Consider the following 23,963-nt stretch of genomic DNA (forward strand, 5'->3'; position numbering starts at 1 on the left):
TTAATTCGTCCTAATATAAGTAATTAGTAATTATTTTTTTACTTTTTAGTGTAGGTTTTTTGGAGTCGGTTTTTACTATTACTATTACTTCCAAAACTAAATTTGTTGTGTGTGAAATGGACCAACGACCTCATAAACATAGCAGGGGGCGCTGGATGCAGGCCGCCACCAACCGGCCACTGTGGAAATCATTAGGGAAGGTCTATTTTCAGCAGTGGACGTCCTGTGACTGAAATGATGATGATGATGAGATGTACTCCTGTTCTATAACCTGTTTAGCTGGTACCTATAGGCAAAGATTCAGTCGTAAGATTGAAAACAGAAGTTATGATATAACTTAATTGCACGTTTTTATTTGTACGTGAAGGCTTGTTCATGCAATTATTGTAGGAAATGAATGAGTAATCTAGTAAAGGATATGAGTTTACTGTGGCAATTACAAAATTACAACAATTTTAGTAATCAGTTATACACTTATGAAGGTGAATATTAAGTATTCAAAGCAAACGAGATGCTACTGAGAACCTAACATTTCATCTATTTGAAAATAAGTTATGTGTTATCGCTCTGGGATCTTACTCTATTTACGTTATTCTTACTGATTGAGCTGTCAGTGTAAATGTAGCAGGAAATTGTGATCGAACATCTACTATACAAGCTATGCATTAGTTAATTCAAAAGCTGTTTTTTTTTTTTTTTGTTTTTTTTTAATTTATTATTCATTATTGAGCAATTACATATTTGATCCAAATAGCGTCCTAAATCCTCTTTACAATTGCTGATTAAAATTAAGTACTTTTTAACTGTCTGAAGCTTAACCAGACAGTATTTTACAGTTAGGTATACTCTACATCGCCCACAGTATTTTAAAGACTACTACTGATAATCGTATATGAAGACTGTGTTTTTATAACTTTTTTCCATACTGAAATCAATTCATCAAGTTATTCACAAATCATTTATATTTATTTGGGTTGGTACTAAACTTTTTTATAATAGTGATACCATTCGATGAGTCAGAGAGAGATACGGTGCCAAGAACACGCAAAATCAATTAATAAAGTATTCTAATTGACCCTCATGGCGTCATCGGAGCTGGCTTAAGATTTGGTATGATGGCACGCACGCTTTACCGACTTATAAATTGTTGTTACTAATTGATGTGTTTGTTAGTTTTTGTTTTAAAATAGCTACCTACCTACATATTTGTGACGTTTTACTGCGTTGTATTTAGTATTTAAATAGATTAAGATAATAGTAAAATTTAATAAGTTGACAACATCAATCAATTTATTTAATCATAAAATTTTTTGACCTCACTTTTCGTCAGACCAAGCCTTAACACTAGTTGGGTTTTAGGCGTTACTTAGGTATGCTTCATTTATACAAGAATCTAATCGAGTTTGACTGTTAATGCTTAAGTCACTTAGCAAGCAATTTGGACTCTATAATGTATCTTGGTATTTGTCGGGATACCACATTTAATAATCATTTGGTATAAACAACAGCACATCACTATCCCCAGAGCTAAGAGGTATGTCACGCACCGCTGCCCCTCTGTGGACCTCTTCAGGCCCCTGTACCTAGGGGAGGCCTAGCTCCGGCGAAACTCTAGCTAGTGCATCACTCATGTATGTAGTATGACGTCACATCATGAACAGGCATCTTATGTCGTTGCAATAGATGTCAATTTGCAACAAAAATTTAGATACAGTTTGACATGATTCGACTTTACATAGCTAAGATTCGCGTTAAATAGAGATTTAGCTTTGAGCAAGTGTGTGGATAACTCGAAAAAGTGTCACTTAAATACTTTTTATGTGTTCTTTTTTGTAATGTTTTCATACTAGTATTGTTAATCAAAATCTTAATTTTGGTTTGAATAAAAATTTTTACAAACTGACATTTCTGATTTGCTCTACATTTTCGATTAGTTGAATTTAAAATACTTTTTATGCCTTAAGATATGTGCAATACCGTAGGTAGGTAAGTATATTATTTTACTTCTATGCCATTATAAGTATAATTTACTACCCTTATAATCATAAGTAATCACAACAAAAATAAATAATAAATCTTAGTAAAAATATTGCCGATTCTATTGTAGAGACGAATCACGATGTACGAATACGAGTAAAATTTTTTGTCTCTATAAATCTTACTAATGTCATTAAAATATATAACAATAAACCAATTAAGTAATAATAAACGTCGATATTAATCTAACTTTAGTATTAATTCATTAATAAACTATGGTATAATATTGGTTTCATCATCGTGAGATCATCATTGTAGTAACTTAGCGCCATCTGTCGGGGAATAGACGTAACATGTTCGACAAGTTTCAATGATTTCATTCACAGGCCAATCAATATTACCACCGACATTTTTATTTGATTTATTTTGCAAAAAATTCACTGTAATTTATAAATATCAAAAGGTACGACTGAAAATAATCATCTAAGGCTTAGATGATGCTAAATGTTTCCTAGAAAACCTAATGAACGGATAATTTCTAGCCAAACGTCGAAATACGGACTTTGATTATCTACGCCTATAATGTCAATAGTCAATAGGATCTTCAGAGAATAGATTTTGAAAGCTTAATATAAAATACCTAAAATAAGTACATTTGAAGAAAGGGTTATGGTCGTTTAGGTCACTAAGTAGGTAACTCTTTCAAGTAAAGATGCAGAAGAAGGTAAGAAAGAAATAAAGTCAGTGTCAATAAAATTTTCACAAAACCTCATGGATAGGTACTAGGTAGAGTACTTTGATCTTATCTTATTTTTGGGCCGCGCATGGGCGCAGTGCACGTCGACCCATTGGGATCTTTTGTGCTTCCCTATACCTTTATCCCCCCTCATCCACAAAGATCCTATCCATATAGTGGATCAAGTGCTTGGGTGAGAAGGACCTATATTCTTCTGGCGTCGGATAAGCCGACCCCAGGAGACCCATTCTAGTTCTAGCTAGCGCGTCACATTCGCAGAGTAGGTGTTTCATGGACTCCGCATGTTCTCCACATGCTCGACAGCTGTCATCCGTAGTTAGGCCCATTTTGTGGAGCATGTGGTTTGTAGTGTAGTGACCTGTTAGCGCACCCGTGATCACTCGGGCTTGCCTTCTGTTTCCATTGAGTATGAGCTTTTCCCATGATCTTGTGTTTCCAACTAGGAATAGTTTGGAGTGGCTCATGCCGTTGGAGCTTTCCCATTCAGCTCTGTGCTTCCTGGATGTATATTGCCTCATGGCCATGTGTACAGTGCTTATAGATAAGGGCACTATCGGCTCTGGCCCAATAGGTGCCGCCTCTGACCCTTGTCTCGCTAGACTGTCGGCTCTCTCATTGCCTTCGATTCCAGTATGTCCAGGTACCCACATGAGGGTCACCCTGTTGTGCCTTCCAAGTTTATTCAGTGCCAAGATTGCCTCCAAAACGAGTCTGGATCCAACCCTCACTGAGGCAATGGCTTTGAGTGCTGCCTGACTGTCACTTAATATGTAAATGTCACGCTTTTTATGCGCCTGTTCTATATTCCTTACTGCGCACATGATTATAGCATAGGTTTCAGCTTGAAACACTGTTGCAAACCTCCCTAAGCTTTCACTGTGCTCAGATTGTTTGGAGTAGACGCCCGCTCCTGTTCCTGAGTTCATCTTGGAGCCATCAGTATACCAGATCAGGCTGTCTTGTTGACGTTTTGGTCCTCTTTTCCAGTCTTCCCTTGTTGGTATAGACACTTTAAAATCCTTGCTAAACATGTACCTAGGCTGCATTGTATCACAACCCATGTCCATTATTGCATCTAATTGAGGATCACTCCCCATCCTTGTGTGCTTGGTGCAAGGTTTGGATGTACTCCAAAGTCCCGCCCCCTTCAGTCTGTGCAGCGCCTTCCTTGCATCTACTTCTAGCGCCAAGTGCAGTGGGGGCAATCCCAGAATAATTTCCAATGCTGCAGTTGGCGTAGTTCTAAACGCACTCGTTATTGCTAGGCATGCAGTTCTTTGCAATTTGCCCAGTGCCGTTCTGCACGTCTGTAACCTAATTCTAGGCCACCAGACAATGCTGCCATAAAGTATTATTGGTCTCACCATAGTTATATAGATCCACCTCATCACTCTGGGACTAAGTCCCCATGCCTTCCCGTATGCACCACGACACATTCCCAGCACTCTCATAGCCTTAGCTATGACCGTATCTTGGTGTTTACGCCATGTAAGTTCCTTATCTAGGATTACCCCTAGATATTTCACTTCATTGGTCCAGGTTATTTGCTTACCATAAAGGTAGAGATGTCCTAGCCCTGTTGTATTTCTCATTTTTGTAAATGCAATAGCATTCGTTTTTCCCGGATTCACCGAGAGGTGGTTTTTGTCACACCACTCTTCCAGTGTGTTGAGGGCTCTTTGCATGATGTCTGTCACAATAGTTGGGAACTTGCCCCTTACCATAATTACCAAATCATCTGCATATCCAACCGTGTAGAGTGGTCCTTTGTTTAGTTTCACAAGTAGTGAGTCCACGACCAGGCTCCATAGCAAGGGTGAGAGTACCCCCCCTTGCGGGCAGCCCTTGACAGTCCTTACACTCATGCACTCTCCTTGCAGTTCTGATTGAATAATCCTGCCTTTAAGCATACAGTCTATCCACCGGCATAGAGGTAGTGGTACCCCGTGGTCAGAAGCAGCAGCTCCTATAGAGCAGAAGGTAGTGCGGTCAAATGCCCCCTCTATGTCGACAAATGTCCCAACAGTAACCTCCCTACTCTCAAGAGCCGCCTCCGCCCTGCCGGTTACATAGTGTAGCGCAGTTTCTGTAGATTTCCCTGCCTGGTATGCACATTGAAGCTCATGTAGAGGAAATCTTTTTAGTGGTCCTTGTCTTATGTACTTATCTACAAGTTTTTCAAGCGATTTGAGAAGAAAAGATTGTAGACTTATTGGCCTATATGCCTTAGGGTCGTTGTAATCCGGTCTACCTGGTTTAGGTATAAAGATCACTTTGACTTCTCTCCATACCTTAGGTATGTATCCAAATGCTATGCAGGCCTTGTATAACCTGCATAGATGAGGAGTCAGAATGGAGATTCCTTGCTGCAAGAGAATTGGGTAGATCGAATCTGGGCCTGGTGCCTTGTATGGTTCAAAGCTCCCGATTGCCCATCTCACCTTAGTCTCATCCACTACTCTCTTAGCCGTAACCCAGTCGAGCTTGTTTGTTGTTCTATTTTGTTCCTCCACGCTGATTGGATCTTGATCATCGTTTAGGACCTGTGATTCAGGAAAGTGCGTTGCTATCATTGTTTTCAACGTATCTTTGCCTGCTTCCGTATATCCCCCCCTCTCACTCCATACTGTAGTGAGTGGGTTCGCTTTGGTTGTTGACATGGCCTTTGTTAGTCTCATGCCCTCGGGAACTGAGTTGATCATCTCACAATGATCCCTCCATGCCTTCCTCTTTGCCTTTCGCACCGCTTTGCTATACTCCGTCAGTGCTCTTCTATACTCTGTAAAGTCATTCCTAGCTCTTGCTATATTGAACGCCTTTCTTGTCTCCCTTCGTAAGAGGGCTATTTCCTTGGTCCACCATGGAAGTTTCTTCGATCCCGCCTCGCGTTCCGGGCAGTTATCCCTCCAGGCAGTCTTCAAGGCATTGGTAATTCGATCAGCGTCAAACTCTATTTCAAGCACAGAGTTGAGTTTGCATTTTGGTTCACTAAGTTCCGTCCTTAGGTCCCGTTTGAAGTCTTCCCAATCAGTGTTCCTGGGATTCCTTCTTTTAATTGCGTCTTTTCTTATAGGAGCATTATACTTAAAGCATATATAGTTATGGTCAGACAATGATATCTCGTCCGAAACATACCAGTTAGTGATTTTCCGGACTGCCTTCTAGTTTGATAGTTAGCAGGATACCCAAATCAAGAAACTGCTGGAGCAACGTAAAGATTAAGAGAAAGATCTATTTCATCGCTCAGCCAGACAACAGAACACATTTTCGTGTTTTTTTACAACGTTCCGATTAAAATTCCACTACACTGTCAACTTCATCAGGACCAGACGCGTTGAAAAAAAACAATCGCCCCCAAAAGAGTTTCGGCGTGTTTCAAGCCCGCCGACGCCAAGTTACTTTCAAATTAGACGTCTAAAACGCGGGTAAAAAACGATCTATTCGATACAAATATTGCACACGACGACGCGGCCAGAGAAACAAGCAAAAATAAATTCTACATTCAATTTTTCTCTGGAAAGGAGCCTGCGCGCGCATTGTGCGACGAGCCCGCTGCGCGCGCGCTCAAAATAAACAAAACGCGCGCGACGACGCCCGCCAGAGCGAGACGTAGCTACTTTATACCGCCCGCGAGAGCGAGACAACCATACCATGGGCGTTCCGTACTCGAATTTCGCATCCAATTAATGTTCAGTGGGCTTCCAAGTGGGCGGGGCGCGAGCGATCTACACTAATAGGGATCGAGCTAAAATGATCTATAGATCTGTGCGCCGGCGCAGTGCATACTGTATTGTTATCGTTAATATCGCGGATTTATTTTATATCTACATTTGATGGCAGAATAAATTTCCACGTGAGGATTTCATAAATTTATAAATCGATTTTTGGGCTGGGGAGGTCGTGTCGTTGATATGCAGGTTAGGGTGTCCCTTATTTTTCAAAGTTTTAAATTTGTAACGCATAGGTCTTAGTTTTGTTTGTTTGCCTCTAAAACACTCGGAAATAAATTTTTACTTTATTTGGAGTACGATAACCCGTGCCGACTTGCATCGGAACATGTTGCGCGGCAGTAGCGGTGCGTATTCACCGTATTTGTCATTTTTTCTCAATTAATCTCGTGATTAACACCCATTGTTTGACATTTAGAAGATGGCTGTGGAATTAAGAAGCAATAAAAAAGTATTTTCTTAGTCGGGGACGTAAATTTATCAAATAATAGGCACAAAGTTACCGTTAATCGTCAAGTTTTCGCAGTATTTTTTAACATATTTTGCGAAGTTAATTAAATGTTATTGAAAGCTCTAATCTCATCATTCGGGAGTGTATTATATTTTGGGAAAAGCTATAAATCCTACCAGACCCTAACTGTGTAAAAAAAAACTTGTGTATCTTCACCATGCTTGGAGGGAGTTGCAAGAAAAATTATTTAAAAAATTCAAGATTTATAAGCGCCTCGGTGAGGAGGATTTAAAAACAAATAAAATGTTTTAACAAAAACAAATAAAACCAAGGCGTCCAGAGTGTTAAGGTGTAGACAAAAAGTTAGTTACGAAAGTAGAAAGTGCAAGACAAAGAAAATGAAATAAATAAATAAAAAATAGAGCAAATTTGTTTCGGAGGTTTATCGTCATCTCTTACTACGCAAGATTCTATACAAACGCAAGGACATCACGACCAGCTTACCAGCTCTGAGGAAAGCCTTAAGGAACTCTTGACATCCACTTTCCAAGAGGTATATGAGAGTGTTGACAAATTGATTTCCAAGGCAGCCCTGAGCAAGTTTAGTCAACATCTTTGGTACTTCATATCAGAAGAAATTGCCGTTTTATCACTCTTTGATGATGAAGGTAATGAACAAACACCGTCAATATTGTAGTAAAAGTACAAAGAGAGAGTATGTATGATTCTGGGAAGAGATACATTCCATCTGGAGAAGGTATGATTATTTATATGATAAATTGGACTTTGTACTAATTTTTTATCCTGTTTTTAATGAATTGATAATAATACTGCCTTATTTATTGTTGCTGAAAAACCATTGAGTGGTTTTGTGTCAGTCAAGAGGATAAATTTATTTTCTCGATTGAAAATTGATAATAATTTCCCCCTGAGACACATTTCTATATGAGATAAAGATGTTGCCTATTTAAAGGCAAAAAAGTGCTTTCTTTAGAGTAGTTAATGATACAGCTGAAAGAGCTATAAAGCTTATGCAAGATTTTCATGGTTTGATCACTGCAAAGGAAGAGCAAAAGCTTTTTTTGCTACGCACAGTGTAGCAAAAATCAGGCCAATATTCAGGAGCATGGAAATCTGTATCCAGAATGTAAAAAAGGGTCCCTCAAAAGTAAAATATATTGTCTGATCTGTAATGTAATATTCTTATTATAAATATTTTATAAAAATTAAATATTTTAATTGATTTAGCTACTTAATAAAAGGGGTAAAACCAGCATTTTTCAAAATCTTCAGAGCTCGGTCGGCACGGATTAATGTTGACGTAGGAAGATGAAATTTTGTATTTAAGTATGTCTGAGTAGTACGAAAAGAAATAGGGGGTATGCATTTCAATATCTAAAAAAAAATTTATTTCGGCCATATAAGGGACACCCTAATGCAGGTACGCAGTTTTTGTTGCTCTTTGTGGAAGTGCAGCTAATCGCATAATTTTGCAATGAAATTGTAAACTGAAGCATAATTTATGATAGTATCAAGTTATTTGGGAAAATGCAAGCAATAATTAGGTAAATTATTGAACTGTAACTTTTGAAATAGCTCTACATAAATGTTGTGCACAAAATCAGGAAAAATTTGCTTAATGTGAGGCTTAGTAGAACCAATATGAACACTAGGTGGATCAAAACCAATAAAGTACACTAACAATCAGTAAAAAATGGATATTTAAGTAGTAAATACAATCGTAATTAGATGGAAATGTAGAGTTTAGCTAATGAAAAATACATAGAGAATGGTGCCTAATTGTCTAAAAGGTTTCATGACCATAATAGGTAATAATTACCTACCTAGAGAAGCCAATTTATAATACTTAGGCCGAGTTGCACAACCTTATTTTAACTTTGACAAACGTCAAAAATCTGTCAAACTCCATACAAAAAGCACCGGTTATTGTCATTGTTACGGTTAAAATAAGGTGGTGAAACTCCGCCTAAGTATGCCATATTTAAAAAGACTACCTAATTAGAGTCATCAAACGTTTCAGTCATTAATTTGGAGCCTCCACAACTATGAGTTGTTTTTTGTGTGTGTGTACCTAAGCTGGAGACACGTCTAAATAATGGAAAAATCCTATTCCATTCCACATTATTATTTAATAGAAATCTCGTTAAACATCTGCTCAACATCAAAATTCTAACACCAAACACAACTTTGTTTAACAAAACCCACAAATCTCCCCTAAAATTAGTCCTGGGGACCTACTAATAGTGTCAAATTACCCTAATTATCTATCACTGAGGACCGGAACGGCTGCTTCCGATTAAAAGAAAAAAAAAACACATATTCACGGTTTAGAATATTTTAGAAACTCTTAACAACTACGTGTTAAAGGCTGAAATAGAACGGCAGTCAGATGTAACAAGATCTAAGGCTAATGCTCACTGGATATTATGTTCCAAGTGACAGGTAATTCTAGCCAAAACGAAAGACAATACATAATGATACAAAAGCTTGTAATTGAATTTCCAATGCTCACCAAGGTTTTCGTCAACTCCTTTATTCAACTCATATCTGAGTCTATGATATCATTTTAATTTTAAAAGGTTAAAGAATGTACTTTCTAAAAGTTTTATCGAGAACAAGACTTCACCGAAATTCAGAAACTCTTAATTTGATTGATTTCAAACTTTACACTTTAAACATTGTTTATTAATAAGTAGGTATGTCATTTGACAATGTTTTATTGATTCATTGTTATTTTTTTTATAAAAAATAGATACTTATTATAAGGCTGAGTTGCACTAACGTACTTTAACCGTAACTATACTATGGCCGACGTTGTTTTGTATGGAGTTTGACAGACTTTTGACGTTTGTTACCGTTTAAGTAAGAAGGTACAATCCAACCTTAGTAAACGTATAATTTTTATCATTGGTTTGGGATCGAAAAATAAAATATAGGTTAAATATCATTTAGAGTTGCATTCGTTGGGTATTTCTTAAAATTCAAATACTAGTGCCCACCTCTAAAAAAACAAAAGCGAACCGATACTCGATACGTTCTGAAATAGCCGCCTATTCGGTTCGGTCGAAACACAACACTGTATTACAGGCCGCCCCGCACCCGACAAAGCCGTAAATTATGAATAATCCACACAAAACACATTTCTATCCAAAAGCCCATAAACACAAGGTGGTAGAGTCGAAAATGTAAACAAAAAACCTCCGGAAAATGAAATGTATTTGGTTTCCGTTCATTGTCGAGTGACAATACGTGGATATAGAGTGACGACAGATGTTAAATTTTCGAAATCTGTGCTTTTGTAGAGTTAATAATAGCTTTAAATACCACTTATCTGAATTTATCTGATACTCAAATGAGAGTAATTTGGTGCTGTCAATACCTTTGATGCGACAAACCACAAAATATACGGCCCGAGGTATTTTATTATTTCTTGGTACATGAATATTGATGAGCTCCTTTATTTATGTACCTTGATTGAATGTCACTTGACGTGAGCTATTCACTGCTCTTGTTGGGATCTTTTACAATGTAAGTTAGTTTTTAAATATCGTAAGATCATTGCAATCTGAATCAACTACTAGATGATTCAGATTGCAATGATTTTACGATAACTCACATGTTATTGATCAGACTTTTATCAAATGAGATATGTACCTAACCTAAGTATATTTTATAAGAGCTTTAATAGATAAATTATATTTCAGACTTCATGCTCCTGAAATTTTAAATATTCATTACAAATCGACACATGACTTTATGAAGAGCCTGTCCATAAGTTCCAAAACTTAGATCCAAGTTTTTATAAATGTGTATTAACTAAGAAGAAATCAAACTATTTCTTATTTTATGGGTTCTTCTGGCCTTTCTCACCATCCTTCAGTACCCACTACCCCCATCATTAATCAAATTTTAATTTAACTTGACAAATCTACTTTAATTCTTTAACCAGCCGTTTCCGATGAGAATGCACGGACAACAAGATAATGACGCTATTCCCCTGCGTTATAAGTGGCAACATTGTGTGACCACAAATTGTTAATTGTTGCAACACACAGCGAGAACAGGCAACACATTACAAAGTAACGTACTTCAGGATTGGAGATTATTTTCAGAATCAGTTTTACCGGTTGGATAGTGTGGAAAGTCCTGAATAGTTGGGTGAGTTCTATTGAGAGTTAATTGCAACATTTGCAACAAGTGATTTACTGAAAAAAGTGTCGCGTCTGATTTCCCCATAATTTTCTTATGTTGTAAACTGCCAAGCAAACTTGATTGCCATTTAACACCGTAATATCAATGTCTAGCTGTAAGTTAGGCAACTGTTTTAAAAAAAGTAACAACTGGATCAAATAAAAGCTTATCATTTTACTTGGCATTTTAGTTCCCTTTTTGTAATTTTACAGTCTCGCATAGTGTCACATGTAAATAATGTTATTTCGATTAAGTAAAACATCTACCTAACTAAGCACGATTATCATGAATAAAAAGTCATGACATAAAGTTTTTCTACTATTTTTTTACCTGCTAGGCTGCTACTGGTTCTAATTTCCTTAATCCCAAATCAGGACCCTAATTACAAATCAGCAACAACTTAACTTAGTTTTTTCCGGCTGTGGTTTCTACGGAATCCCGTTCCTTACACCAGTACATAGTATTACGAGTAATTGATTCGCGCTAAACACCTAATTACCTAATTAGCGGTCAGCCGCGGCCCATTCTAAGCAGCACAATTGTCTTCCAGTTTTTATTCGACCGTTAAGGGTCTGTTTCCATTGCCACAAGTTCACTGTAAGGGCAGAAAAATGCTCCGTAGAAAACTAATTGTTTGTGTAAAACAATTTGTTCTAAACGGATTCTTTTTAGTAAGGAGTCCTTATATAAAGATAGCACAGTTTTCATAATTATTTTATCTGTCAATTATCTATACTAATTATTATAAAAAGTAACTCTGTCTGTCTGTATGACTTGCTTTCACGCCTAAACTACTGACCCGATTTTGATGAGGCATAGAGATAGTTTGGCTCCCGGGAAAGGACATAGGATAGTTTTTATCCAGGTTTTTGAAACAGGGACGCGCGCAATAAAGTTTTTCTGTGACAGACAAAATTCCACGCGGGCGAAGCCGCGGGCGGAAAGCTAGTATCCAAATAAGGGGACAGGCAGATATCTATATCTCTTTTATGCTCTTTTGATTTCTTTCAGCAGTGAATAGGTATTTTCATATCCTGAAATAAAATGTTAACCCTAAATTAAAATGTATCAGGGTTGTGTCTTTATTAATGTTTGACATTTTCTACGTAGCGAAATGTTATAGAAACTTTTGTTTAATTTGGTGACACAGACGTGTGTTGTATTGTGCCACTACTTAACTTACCTCTGTTGAGTGTGTTGTACCACTGACATCTATGTAAATTGCACAGATGTAAAAGTCCGTCAAAAAGACGGATGACAGCAGAAACAGACTCTACGCCTGATGTCCCTTTCGAGGTAAGAATTATTACGCGGTAACTAGCCAATTTATATTCATCTAGCGCTCAAGTTTTGCATGAGAAATTGAGCTGGGATCTTGAGAAATTACCAAGGTGAGACAAACGAGATTCCAGAATGTACTTAGGTATAGCTTATATCAATAAAACATACTAAACTATGTGTTTCCTAAAGAATTTTTCAGGTAACTGCACACCTGGCATTGTATAATAACATATTATGATCTTTATTACACCTGCCATTTAGTTTTTCGACTATAATATAAATATTTTTCATACTTTCAACCTGTTTATTAAGTGGCTACTTATACCAAAGCTAACACGCGTGCATCCATTTGCCATCCTGTCTTGAATTTTTAGCATTATTATTTCCATTTTAATGAGTTTTTACATAATTTAACCTGACAATCAGTTGTGGTTGTGTTACTTATTGAGTTGTATGAAAAATTCCTTTAACATAAAAAAAGTATTTTAAATTAGTAAGAATATCACGGACTCGGTTATGGTTTCATTAATAACATACCCCACACTTTACCTTGAATCAATTAATATGTCAAGACCGAACCCTCATTTTTTTGGATACAACCCCACGGGAAAACTCAAAAAAATCGATTCTCGAAACGTCAAAAAAATCGCGCACCCACCGCAACTGTCAAAATATCCAAATCGATTAGAACAAGGAGCGCCTTCCTGTCTTTACAAATTGACAGCAACACTAAAAACTTTTTAAAACACACGGACAATGGGGAAGGAAGTGGATACCGCAAGACGTCCAAATTGGCCGGGCACATCCCTAATTATATGATTTTACTATAATTTTGTGGCGAGCGGGGTATTTTAGAATCACCACCTCCTTTGTAACGGCGGGGAAATTACAAATCAAACAGTTTTAACGGGGGAGCAGCATTGTGCGCGGGCTTGTTAAAAACGGTTTTTTCAAAATTGGAATCAAATTAAAAAGACATAAATTATCGTGAAAGTAGGTACTTGGCAGCTCGTCCGCCATGTATGCCCAACAAACGAGTTCCTTTATACGCTGGTTAATTTATTCACGATGGGGATAGCCGTAAATGTAGTTATGAACAGAAAATAATGAGAGGTGCGTCGATAATATCGAAATTTGTTCGTCCAACAACATTTTTTGAGAGGGACGTGATGTGTTTAGCAAGAAAACAACTCGTCAATGGTACTGGGAACACTGAAAAAGGGGCCACTTTACAATGTTAAGGTAAGTGTTTCGATTGTATGCTTATTGAGGTACCAACACTTTTCCGAATAAGGAAACTGAGTTTGTGACAATGATACATAAAATACAAAATGCCTATTATTTTTAAGCTCATCAAGCTTTTTAATAAATACGGTTTTTACATCATTGTAAACATAAAGGTCCTTAGTGTACAAAACATCGCCATAAACAATCCGCGGCCGATAAACAAATTCCCGATTAAAAACGGATGACGTGAAGAATTTAAAATTAATAACATCCAAAACGTCGGAAACGTTAAAAAATCCGTTCGCCCATGTTGTGGGGAACTGGGGAGGTGGGGAGCGGGGAGGTTAGTCGATCGTCAATTAATATTAAGTTGGAATCTGTGGGATTCCGCGCCACTGTCCGAATTTTATAGCGGCGGGCGCCACCCAAGCCGCGGCGCTGGGGATGCGTGGAGTCGGCGTCTAAAGATTCATTGTTCGTTTTTTTTTGTGTATTTCCATCAGTCGTTTCGCTCTTGGCAGAGTGCTCATGGTTATGATGAGGCATCCGCGTTGATTGTAGAGGCACAATCTTTCACCATCTCTCCCTGTTGGAAAACTGCCTGGTGCAGTCTTATTACGCGGTTTCCCACTGCGGATTTTACATGGTCAGTTCAGCGTCATGGTCAATAAAATTTTATTTTTAAACCGGCAGACAGTGTTGACTAATTTGGTTACGGCACTTCTTCTCAGCACTTGCTAAATGTTTGTCTCGCTGGTAGGGAAAAATATAATAAGGCATGTAAAATCTCCTTAACAGCATTCGACGATTAGTAAGAACTAATGTAATTGGTCTAAAAAAATAAAGATTTTTGATTTTGAAACAAAAGTAAAAGCTCTTATTTTAAGGCTAAGGCGACTCCACGGATGCCCCGTGCCCGGCGGCGCCTAGGCCGCAGCGAGAGGCGCTGCGCGGCCGTGCTCCATTATTTATACGCTCCGAGCGTTCGTACTACAGCGTATTAACGCGCTTTTTGTGGCCCAACATTAGAGCTATGCTAGGCATGTATGACTCATGGTACGTGCCTATGTAGCGTGTATTGGGCTGTTTATGTTACTTAGGTAAAAAGACTTTCCGTTAAGTGCGTAATTTCTGTGTCAAACACAGAATGAATGCACAGAAAAGAGGGACGAAATAACTCCAGTGAATGCTTTTTGTTACAAAAATAGTTTCGCTTCAAAAGTACGAATGACAAAAATAGTTTCGTTCTAAGAGTACGAATTCTCAGTGGAGGTATAATTCCAAACTTAATAAATAAGTACCTTTATTATCTCTTGTTTAGTATAAAAAGTTTAAAAAGGCTAACTACACTACTACTCCTACTACACAACTTAATAGAGCGATTTAAGTAAACTTGCAAAATTCAACTCTATTTTCTGTTCTAACCTGGAGCATGGAGACGGACTGATTTCTCATACTTAGACATCTGGAAAGGACATTAACGTTAACCAAAGCTGCAATACCCTAACTAAACTGAATAAAAGAATTCACTATCCGACTTAAAGAAAATATTAGGTCTCTATCAACTTCAAACTAGCCGCTACTCCTCAGAATCACGATCGGCGAGACAAGACGTGACGTCACGAAAAAGCAGTCATCTAAAAAGGCAGAAACAAAAGACTCCCGACTTTCGGCATCGTCAAAGTGACGTAACACAATAGTGGTACCAATTACAACGTACCTACCAATAAGTACGAATTCACGCTTGGCGTAGATTGCAAGGGTGCACATTAACGTAAACACTGTGGCATCTTATGTAGCCGTAGTAAGATCGATTTTGCAACAAAAATGTAAAGCTTGATGTGCTGTCGACTGCATAGGGTAATTGGGGACAGGTAGAGACGCGATCATACGTGAAATAACGGTGCTCTATTGTCGTAGTATACTTGTGTAGAGCCAAGACGACTTAATGATTATTATTATCGGGTAGAACTAGAGGTAAGCCGTTTTTGTTCGGAACTCTACATTGACTGGACTAAGTCGTACATTGGTAATTTTTAGAGCTACTTTAGAGAAACCGTATATTTTATTTTTTAACAAGAAGGACAGAGTGTGACTCTCAGTCTCTGCGGTAATTAAAAGAAACATAATGGATGATTAACTGAAAATTGGTAATTGGTAAAGAAAACACTTAGTACCTATCGTTTTTATTTATCAAATAAAACGGCTTGTTAGAGCGAACGAAGACTATAATTTCCTCAGTATACCGGGTGGAAACGATAAGTGATCTCACTCGATTATTTCCAAACTATACAAGATATCGAAAAACTGGTTACTGATCCTGAAAGTGCTTCATGAGATCTATCCAACGGTACCAATAATAGGTTACAAAATAAACTGGATCTATCCGAAAATTCAATGTTTCCAGCTTCCATACATTTAGTACTGCCACAGTCATGGCACTCATGTCTTGATAATATTATAGCAAGTAAAGCCTAAAACCAATGTTTTCCATGAATAATTTTAAATAAGAATGCAATTTACGAGTTCAATTTAAGTGTTTATTATTTAATAAAAAAAAATAACACTTCTAATATTGTGTGGCTGGCATACATTTAGCATGGAGGCTGAAAACATTGAATTTTCGGATAGATCCAGTTCATTTTGTAATCTATTACTGATACCGTTAGAAAGAGCTCGTGAAGCATTTTCAGGATCAGTAACCAGTTTTTCGATATGTTGTGTAGTTTAGAAATAATCGAGTGAGATCACTTATCATTTCCACCCTGTAGTACTACTAAATTCTATGTTAGTAAATTACGTGCATATCTACATGTTATTTAAATGCTATTTGTATTAGGTTAACACCTCTTTCAAAGACCTGAACACGAAACACACAACTCCAACGACAGCCTTTTTTTTAATTTAAAGGACACCGTAATGAAGCCAATTATAATCTAAAGGACAACAAGGACTACTATTATGCTAATGATGAATTCATCTTCAGAGTGAATAAATTATTTAGAATTACTATAATCTAGAGAGGTATAATTTACGTAGCGTGACCTTAAATTATGAATCAATTAATTTTCCAATTACGTACATCTAAATAAGCACAAATTCTAATAAGAGCGACAAGATGACTGATAAATAGGTAATATGGAGACTTAGGTATTGTATAATATTATTTATTTGAATACAATTATTGATGGTAGTAGTTTAAGGAAAATTAATGCCTGACTTACCGAAAAAGTATAGTACCTACTCGTAAAAAAAATCTTATCTTCCAAACTTCAAGTAGGTAGAAATCTTGTAAACGATATCCGCTAATCACGATACATGACACTAAAACATGCTGGCCGCTACACATGTCTTAAAAAAGAAGAAAAAAAAAACAAAAAAGTTACATCAGGTGATAGTGATAGTTACGGCCGTGTCACACGCGTGTTATCTAACCTCCTTACAACACTGACAACGTGTAACACGATAACTGGCTGGATACAGACATTAGATACTTCGGTGATGATTAAAAAACAAATTGACCATTGGCGCGTGAATTTGACAGCTCTGTGGTGATGGCGGTAAAAATGGAAGAGGTCGGATTAAAAAGTTTGGCAATATGGCTGCCAAGAAGTTGTGGATAGATATTTTTTTTATTATTCAGTGACTTTAGGAAGAAAAAGATATCCAAGTTATAAAAATTCATGTCCTTCTTTTTTTTAACTCGAAAAATCTTCCTTTTTGGTTTGTCGTAGTCAGGTAATATTAAAGTGAGAATAAAGAATATGTCGCTTTAAATTCATAAAGCTGTCTTAATAACCTAAAATAACCTTACAGTTAGATATTAATAACCTGATTTATAATTTAACGCTACCTTTAATTGATGTAGAGTATTGTGATTCTAGCGCTTAATAATATTAAAAAAAAAATCCACAACTGATAGCTTTTAAAAAAGCTTTAAATCGAAAGCTGCAGTATACAATTTAATATTTATTTTATCACTGGATATCTGTTTTGTTCCGTGTTCAAATAATGTATCGAATAATTTAATCCCACTCTCATTTGAATGGGTAGGCTCTCGCTATAACATAATGTATCGATAAAGCTCGATCGATCTCAACCAATCGCATCGTGACTTTGTACACAAATAAAGCTCTTATAGGTGTTAAATTTAACACCTACACCTCCAAACTAATATGAACCCTCCACCATTAGCTTACAGTCCAAACACATTTGGCTTTACGCCTTCTCATGAAAGTACAAAGCTTGAATGTGTGACACGCGATTGAAGACTTTATTATAACTGAGCAGAGTCTATTTGCGTTGTCTTTTGTTCCGTTATGGGTTCTGGATAGAGGCGTCAATTTTCACACCTTACTCTACACCGGATTTTCGACTGTATCTGTTAAGACTTAAAGTATAAAGTAGCTTGTGATAATTTCATTAGTTGGGCCGTTTTTATGATAACTTTGCGAAAGGTGTTGAGTTTCACGCCTAGGGTGTGAAGGGTCCCAAAGCTGGGCTCTGATTGGTGGACAGGCTGTGAGGTGTTGATTGGGAATGCCTGTATGCATCTGATAAGGCAAGCAACATAGACACATCTACCTATAATAATAGTTCAGATCATTTTAATCTTAATCCCTTTTGCGCAGCACGTATCTATTGGTTACAATTAGATTTCGTACATGATAGAGTCAATCTTTATTTTAAGTTTTAAAATGGCAAATTAGAAAAACACTTATCAATCATCATTAAATCTTATCTTTTAGTAAGAAATGTAAAAAATGCCCAAACAAAAACAGTTAAATATAAAACAAAATAATTTTTAAAGCTTTTTGACGAAGCTTTCTTCAGATCAACCAAAATTATCATAAAGTATGGAAAACTTTAATCTAACTCACAGGAATAAACATATTGAGAGAGTGAAAGCTTATAAAAATCAAAATCAAATAAGAAAATTCTAGAACAGTGTTGCCAGTTCGAATCGATACCGCTATTCCTTCACCCCAGTCATTCGCCCCATAAAAAGGAACATCGGATAAACGCGGTGAGGTCGTGTACACATTGCATTTAAATAGTACCCCCACTTCCGAGAAGGCGATATATCTCCCGTATCTACATCTCTGTGTCTATCACGTTCTGAGCACATCACGACGCGTAGGGATGGGACAGGGGAAGTAGGGTTATCGATATTAAAATTGTGATCCAAATTACCGAAAAACTATGAAAATCGAACTTCTTTTGTAGGGTACCTGAAAACAATTCATATTTGGATATATTGTTATGTATGTATAGTAAGCTATTAGCAGCTAGTTAATTTCCGTTTTACTTACTAAGGCTGAGTTGCACCATTTTATTTTTTCCTTACTAACGTCAAAAATCTGTCAAACTCCATACAAAAACCACCGGTTATCGTTATCCCTTAACCGCCTACCATACGTCTCACAGACCCTGTCGATATAATAATTGTGAATATTTTTGCGCCGGAGTGTTGCATCGACTCGTTCGTTTCTGTACCTTTTCCCCGCGCTCCTCAGCACCGCACAACGGCTTGTCGAGGTTGGACGTGTGCGCGTTTGCTTCAGGTGAGTAAATAAATACCAGAATGGGTCTGAGAGACCCCTGTTAGGAGGTTACGTAATTTTTTATATGAGTGTTTTTTTCTATAGTTTTAGTTATAATGGCTCTTAGTGAAGCTGAAATTGAACGTTGGTTTAACAAGATCTGTCAGACGATGAAAACATACAAAACGACGAATGCAGCGATGTGGAGCCGGTTAAAATTTATCATGTGCTGGAAGAAAGTAGCGTGTCTGATTCCGAATGCGAAGGCTCAGCAGTAATGCAAATAAACTCTCCATCACAATGTGATATTCCCTCAGTAAGTGACCAAGAGTTGTCATCTGAGGATGATGTACCGTTAGCGGAGGTTCGATCGAGACCTAGGAAAAAAAAATATTTTGGAAAGAATCGTTTCCGTTGGTCATCTGCCCCGGCGACTTGACGTTCGCGGACTTTACAGGACACACAATTTACAGCAGGTTCAAGTTTATGAAGAAACTGGCTGAACAGCTGACGAGACCGCATATGGCACGTCGTGAAAGCAATGTGAAATTGCAACGTGGTATACGTATCAGTATACAACGCATCCTCCAGGTCAACGTGACCCCTCCAGCAGCTGTCCCATGCAGTAGCACAGATGAAGAGCGATTGGCGGTTCGTAAAACTTGCAAATATACAAAAAAAACTCAAAACACAATACATGTCTTTCGAATGCAAAGCGCCAATTTGCCTCGAATGTTCGAACAATATGAGTCTGGAATGCCGTGAAAAACTATAAGTTGCAATTTTGATTAATTTATTATAAAAATGAGTTTAATTTTTTTTATTAAAGTTTCTTGTTGATTGAATTATATAAAAAATATTAGAATAAGTTCCTATCACCTTAAATATTTTTTTAGGATTTAATTTTCTATAAGTAATAGTAAGTAAGCCAAAAATAAAAGATTATGCTAATTATTCGAAGTTTTTGTAAAAATATTGATGATTTTCGCATTCCTCTTTTTTAAAATAAAAAGTTTAATCATTTTCATAACAGAATTTTAATTAAAATGTGTACCCTCCCTTAATATTTATCGTAATCGTATTATTTTTTATTCTGGGGTCTTACAGACGTATGATAGGCGGTTGTGTGACAATAATATGTGGTAGGTGGTTAAGGGTTAAAGTTGCGGTTTAAGTTTAATGGTGCAACTCAGTCTTAATACGTAGAGTAGTATTTTTACACTGATCTTTAGTTTATGTACCTATTCTTTATTTGTATTTTCTTATCGACATACTGACCTAACCCCATCACATCACTAGCCCAGTGAGACACAGGCATTACGCGGAACACTCGAAATAGGCGCCGCCGCCGCCATATTGCGGCACGTTCGGAAATCTAGCGTGACGGTGAAAATTTACCGACGGCCAGCCACCGACGCGCTGGGAGGCGAGGGTTAAATTAGAAAATAGTACAGCGAACTGCACGTCAAGGTATACACCCGTATTCACAAATGATGCTTGCTTAAGGGAAGCAGCAAATCGAACGCACAGCGTTGAATAGAGTTCTGTGATTGGTTTGTATCATCGTGCACTGTGCGTCCACGCGTACTGTGAGACCTCATAGTAATGTTTGTGAATACGGGCGATAGTGACTTAGGTCGTTGTGAAAGGTCCTACTTTACAATAGGATTACACCATAGTGCTTACTGACATTTCCATACTAAACGTCACTATGAAACTTGTTTTATAGTGACGTTTAGTATGGAAATGTCAGTAACCGCTAAAGCTCTGTCACTAGAAATAACATAATCCTGATGTGATTATTTCCTAGCAAAATTAGTATCACTTGAACTGGAGTCATAGGTTCCATGCGATGACCCTTCGTCGATTGGATAATGAGGGCTACCAAAGCGATCCACTAGCGAAATTAGTCCTGTCATTCATGGGCTTTTAATAAATAAAGTCAATTACCTAACACAGTCGTGTGTGGTCATCTGAAAAAATTCAAAAAGGTATTACTTTAAACACGTTAAAGTATTAGTATGTAGAGATTATGGCACATCCAGTTAAACACTTTATCTAATGCAGTCAAAATACAGGATGTTTAAATCGTGGGCATCCTTTTAAAAAAAGACTGTACTCATGAACATGACACAGTACTTTCCCCAAATATGAGACAAATCATGAGTAAAGTCTTATTTTAAAAGATTATTTTGCAACATTATCGTTGCAAAACCACACCTGGTGGTTGAAAACCAGCGCTGTCTAGGGCAGGTAGTCCTTGGCAGCACATGCTGAGCCATTTGCTTTTTTACCTTTTTACTGTAATTACTTTTAATTGTGTTAAAAAGTAATAAACTTTTTTTTATCATTACTAAATAAGATACCACAGTGTTTGGCTTGACGTGCTATTGTCTGTACAATGAATACATATGGGAAATGCAGCAGAGACAGCGCCGTAACACGTAGAGGTACAGTCGGACCAGTGTACACTGTACAGTTGTAATGCGTTCGCACATTACTCAACGTCGCACGCACTGCTGCGGTACAGTCGCGGAGGAAATACTTAAGAACAAGTTAATTTAAATGTACATGATGATACATAAAGCTAAACGCTGTAGCCTCTTTTAAAGTTGTAATAGTAGCTAATTTTCAACAAAAATGTGTGATCTGATGTGCTGTGGACTATGGAAGAGTGGCTTCCTCTGACACAGGTGCTTATGAACTTAATAGAGGAATCCACACCCAATTTGTAACCCTAAGATTGCAGCGAATAAAATGTTTTATTTATTTATTTATTTATTACTAGCGGCCGCCCGCGACTTCGTACGCGTGGATCCCGTTTTACCCCCTTAGGGGTGGAGTTTCGAAAAATCCTTTCTTAGCGGATGCCTACGTCATAACATCTACCTGCATGCCAAATTTCAGCCCGATCCGTCCAGTGGTTTGGGCTATGCGTTGATAGATCACTATGACAGTCAGTCACCTTTAAGTCTATATTATGTAAGATTTAGATTTATTAACTGGTTGACACCAATTTTTCAATTTAGCACGGGCAACCGAATTTATTTTTCAGCGGACTGTAAGGATTTCATTTGAAATTGCTAATCAATTGAGTTCGCGCCCTGGTGACGTCATAGTCCTTAGTGGCATACAAATTCTATGGGAGAGTCCTGTCAGCTCGTAAAAGTAAGTATGTCGAAAATATTTTTCTCTTTCAGACTCAAAAAAAAAAACAGTAATACAGATATTAAACTTTGGACCAAAAGCAGAAAAATAATCTGTAAAGAAGTAGTAGTAAGTAATACGTAGGCTTAATGGGTTTCAAAGAAACCTTTCATGCGCTTACAACGCATTTTTAAAGATAATGTCAAGGAAAAAACCATTCATTATTATGGAAAGGCAAATTAAAACAAGTTTACTTTATAAGCTCTAGACTCTACATTCATAAAAACAGTAATTTAGAACAGTAAGGAATTAATGTTCTAAATTACTGTTTTTATGATACTTTATGAACTAAACTAACCACGGGTCCAAAGAGAATATATCATAGACTGAATGCAACGGATAAAATCAAACGCAAATCGTTAATAACCTAAAGGGAACCAAAATCCTGGATAATTCATAAAACATTCACTGACTCTTATATCTACTGCATTAGAGTTGAAAATGTAACGATTTTCAGGATTAGGGTAGTATTCATATAGCGTAGATTTATTCTTAGTGCGTCCTTTACTTCGCCTCTTTGTTGTGCTAATATTGACATTCGCGCGTGTCGCTTCCACGTTGTGCGGGCTCTACATTCTGTTTGAAACCCTCTCTCTGGTTGATAAGGTTGATTTTCGTTTGGTGGAAGATGCGAAATAATTGTGTTTTCTTCATTGTGTATGTAGATTTGCAGCTATATCAGATGTGTCAGTCGGCTGTCAGCTGATAAAGATAAATCGCGGGCTCGCTTGAAACGCGTAATCGAAGATGTGATTTTAATACCTTTTTTGTATGTAATTTTGTAGATACCGCAGAAGCTTTTACGTCTCTTTTAATGTCAGATTGAAATTAAATAAGCAATTAGTTTGTTAAGTGCGCTTTGACCAAAATCTATGTATGTACTGTGGAAATAATGTAATTTCAAAAAGTAAGTTATGAGTATTTCTCAAAAAAAATGTACATTTTGAAAAAAAAAAGTGTGCTTTGAAACAGTTCAAAAGTTTTATATTTATAAATCATCACACAAAAAAAACACACACACAATTTTGAAGGATGAATATTAATCTTTAAGATAACGAAGAATTATAGCTATAATCCTACTTATTACCAAATATTTAGATATTTTAAAAATAGTCCTTTTTTACCTTTCATACAAAAACCTGTTTGCCACCCTAGCTTTTTCATGTGTTTTTGTTTCATAAAATGCAATACGTAACTAAATTATTGTAAATTTCTTTGTATTATCGCAGTTTCTGTATCAAATTGATTTTCTATGGGGTGATATAATAATTAGCAATTTAAAGCAAAAAAACAAAATGAGTCGCTCTCATTTACTATTTCGTTATTTACTCTTTAGTTACGATTATTTCTACTTTCCCATGGTTTCTGAACAATTCCATATTTTTTTTACACGGACAACAATAGCTGCACTCTGAATGGCTGTTGGCCTGACGTCTCCGCCATACATCTATCGCGAAAATCAGTAAAAACGTGTGTGTTTTGTCGGATTACTTTTTCGTAACAGGAAGTAAAATCAGCGATTTTATATAGAACGGTAAGTCTTCATTTAACCATTTTTTGTAATACGTGTGGTACGAACA

The 23,963-nt window shown here is 36.9% G+C and overlaps 1 protein-coding gene across 1 annotated transcript; it reads right to left on the bottom strand.

Annotated features, from left to right (window-relative positions):
• Positions 1-2,853: 2,853 nt before the first annotated feature.
• Positions 2,854-19,698, bottom strand: LOC135082450 (uncharacterized). The gene is made up of 4 exons (XM_063977246.1): positions 19,648-19,698; positions 19,130-19,234; positions 5,176-5,817; positions 2,854-4,836 (listed from the first exon to the last, which is right to left on the bottom strand). The coding sequence occupies exons 1-4, from the start codon at positions 19,696-19,698 to the stop codon at positions 2,854-2,856; spliced, it is 2,781 nt and encodes a 926-aa protein (XP_063833316.1).
• Positions 19,699-23,963: the final 4,265 nt, after the last annotated feature.

Source organism: Ostrinia nubilalis, chromosome 21 (genome assembly GCF_963855985.1).
Source record: "Ostrinia nubilalis chromosome 21, ilOstNubi1.1, whole genome shotgun sequence".
NCBI lineage: Eukaryota > Metazoa > Arthropoda > Insecta > Lepidoptera > Crambidae > Ostrinia > Ostrinia nubilalis.

Excerpts from the sequence above, each read along its gene's own strand:
- LOC135082450 (XM_063977246.1), bottom strand. The coding sequence starts at position 19,698 with ATGCGGTCTCGTCAGCTGTTCAGCCAGTTTCTTCATAAACTTGAACCT. Across the intron at positions 5,818-19,129 it reads CTGAGGAGCGCGGGGAAAAG|TATAATGCTCCTATAAGAAA; the intron begins GTACAGAAACGA and ends ATATGCTTTAAG. Across the intron at positions 4,837-5,175 it reads GAGTAGTGGATGAGACTAAG|GCAGGGAAATCTACAGAAAC; the intron begins GTGAGATGGGCA and ends TGTGCATACCAG.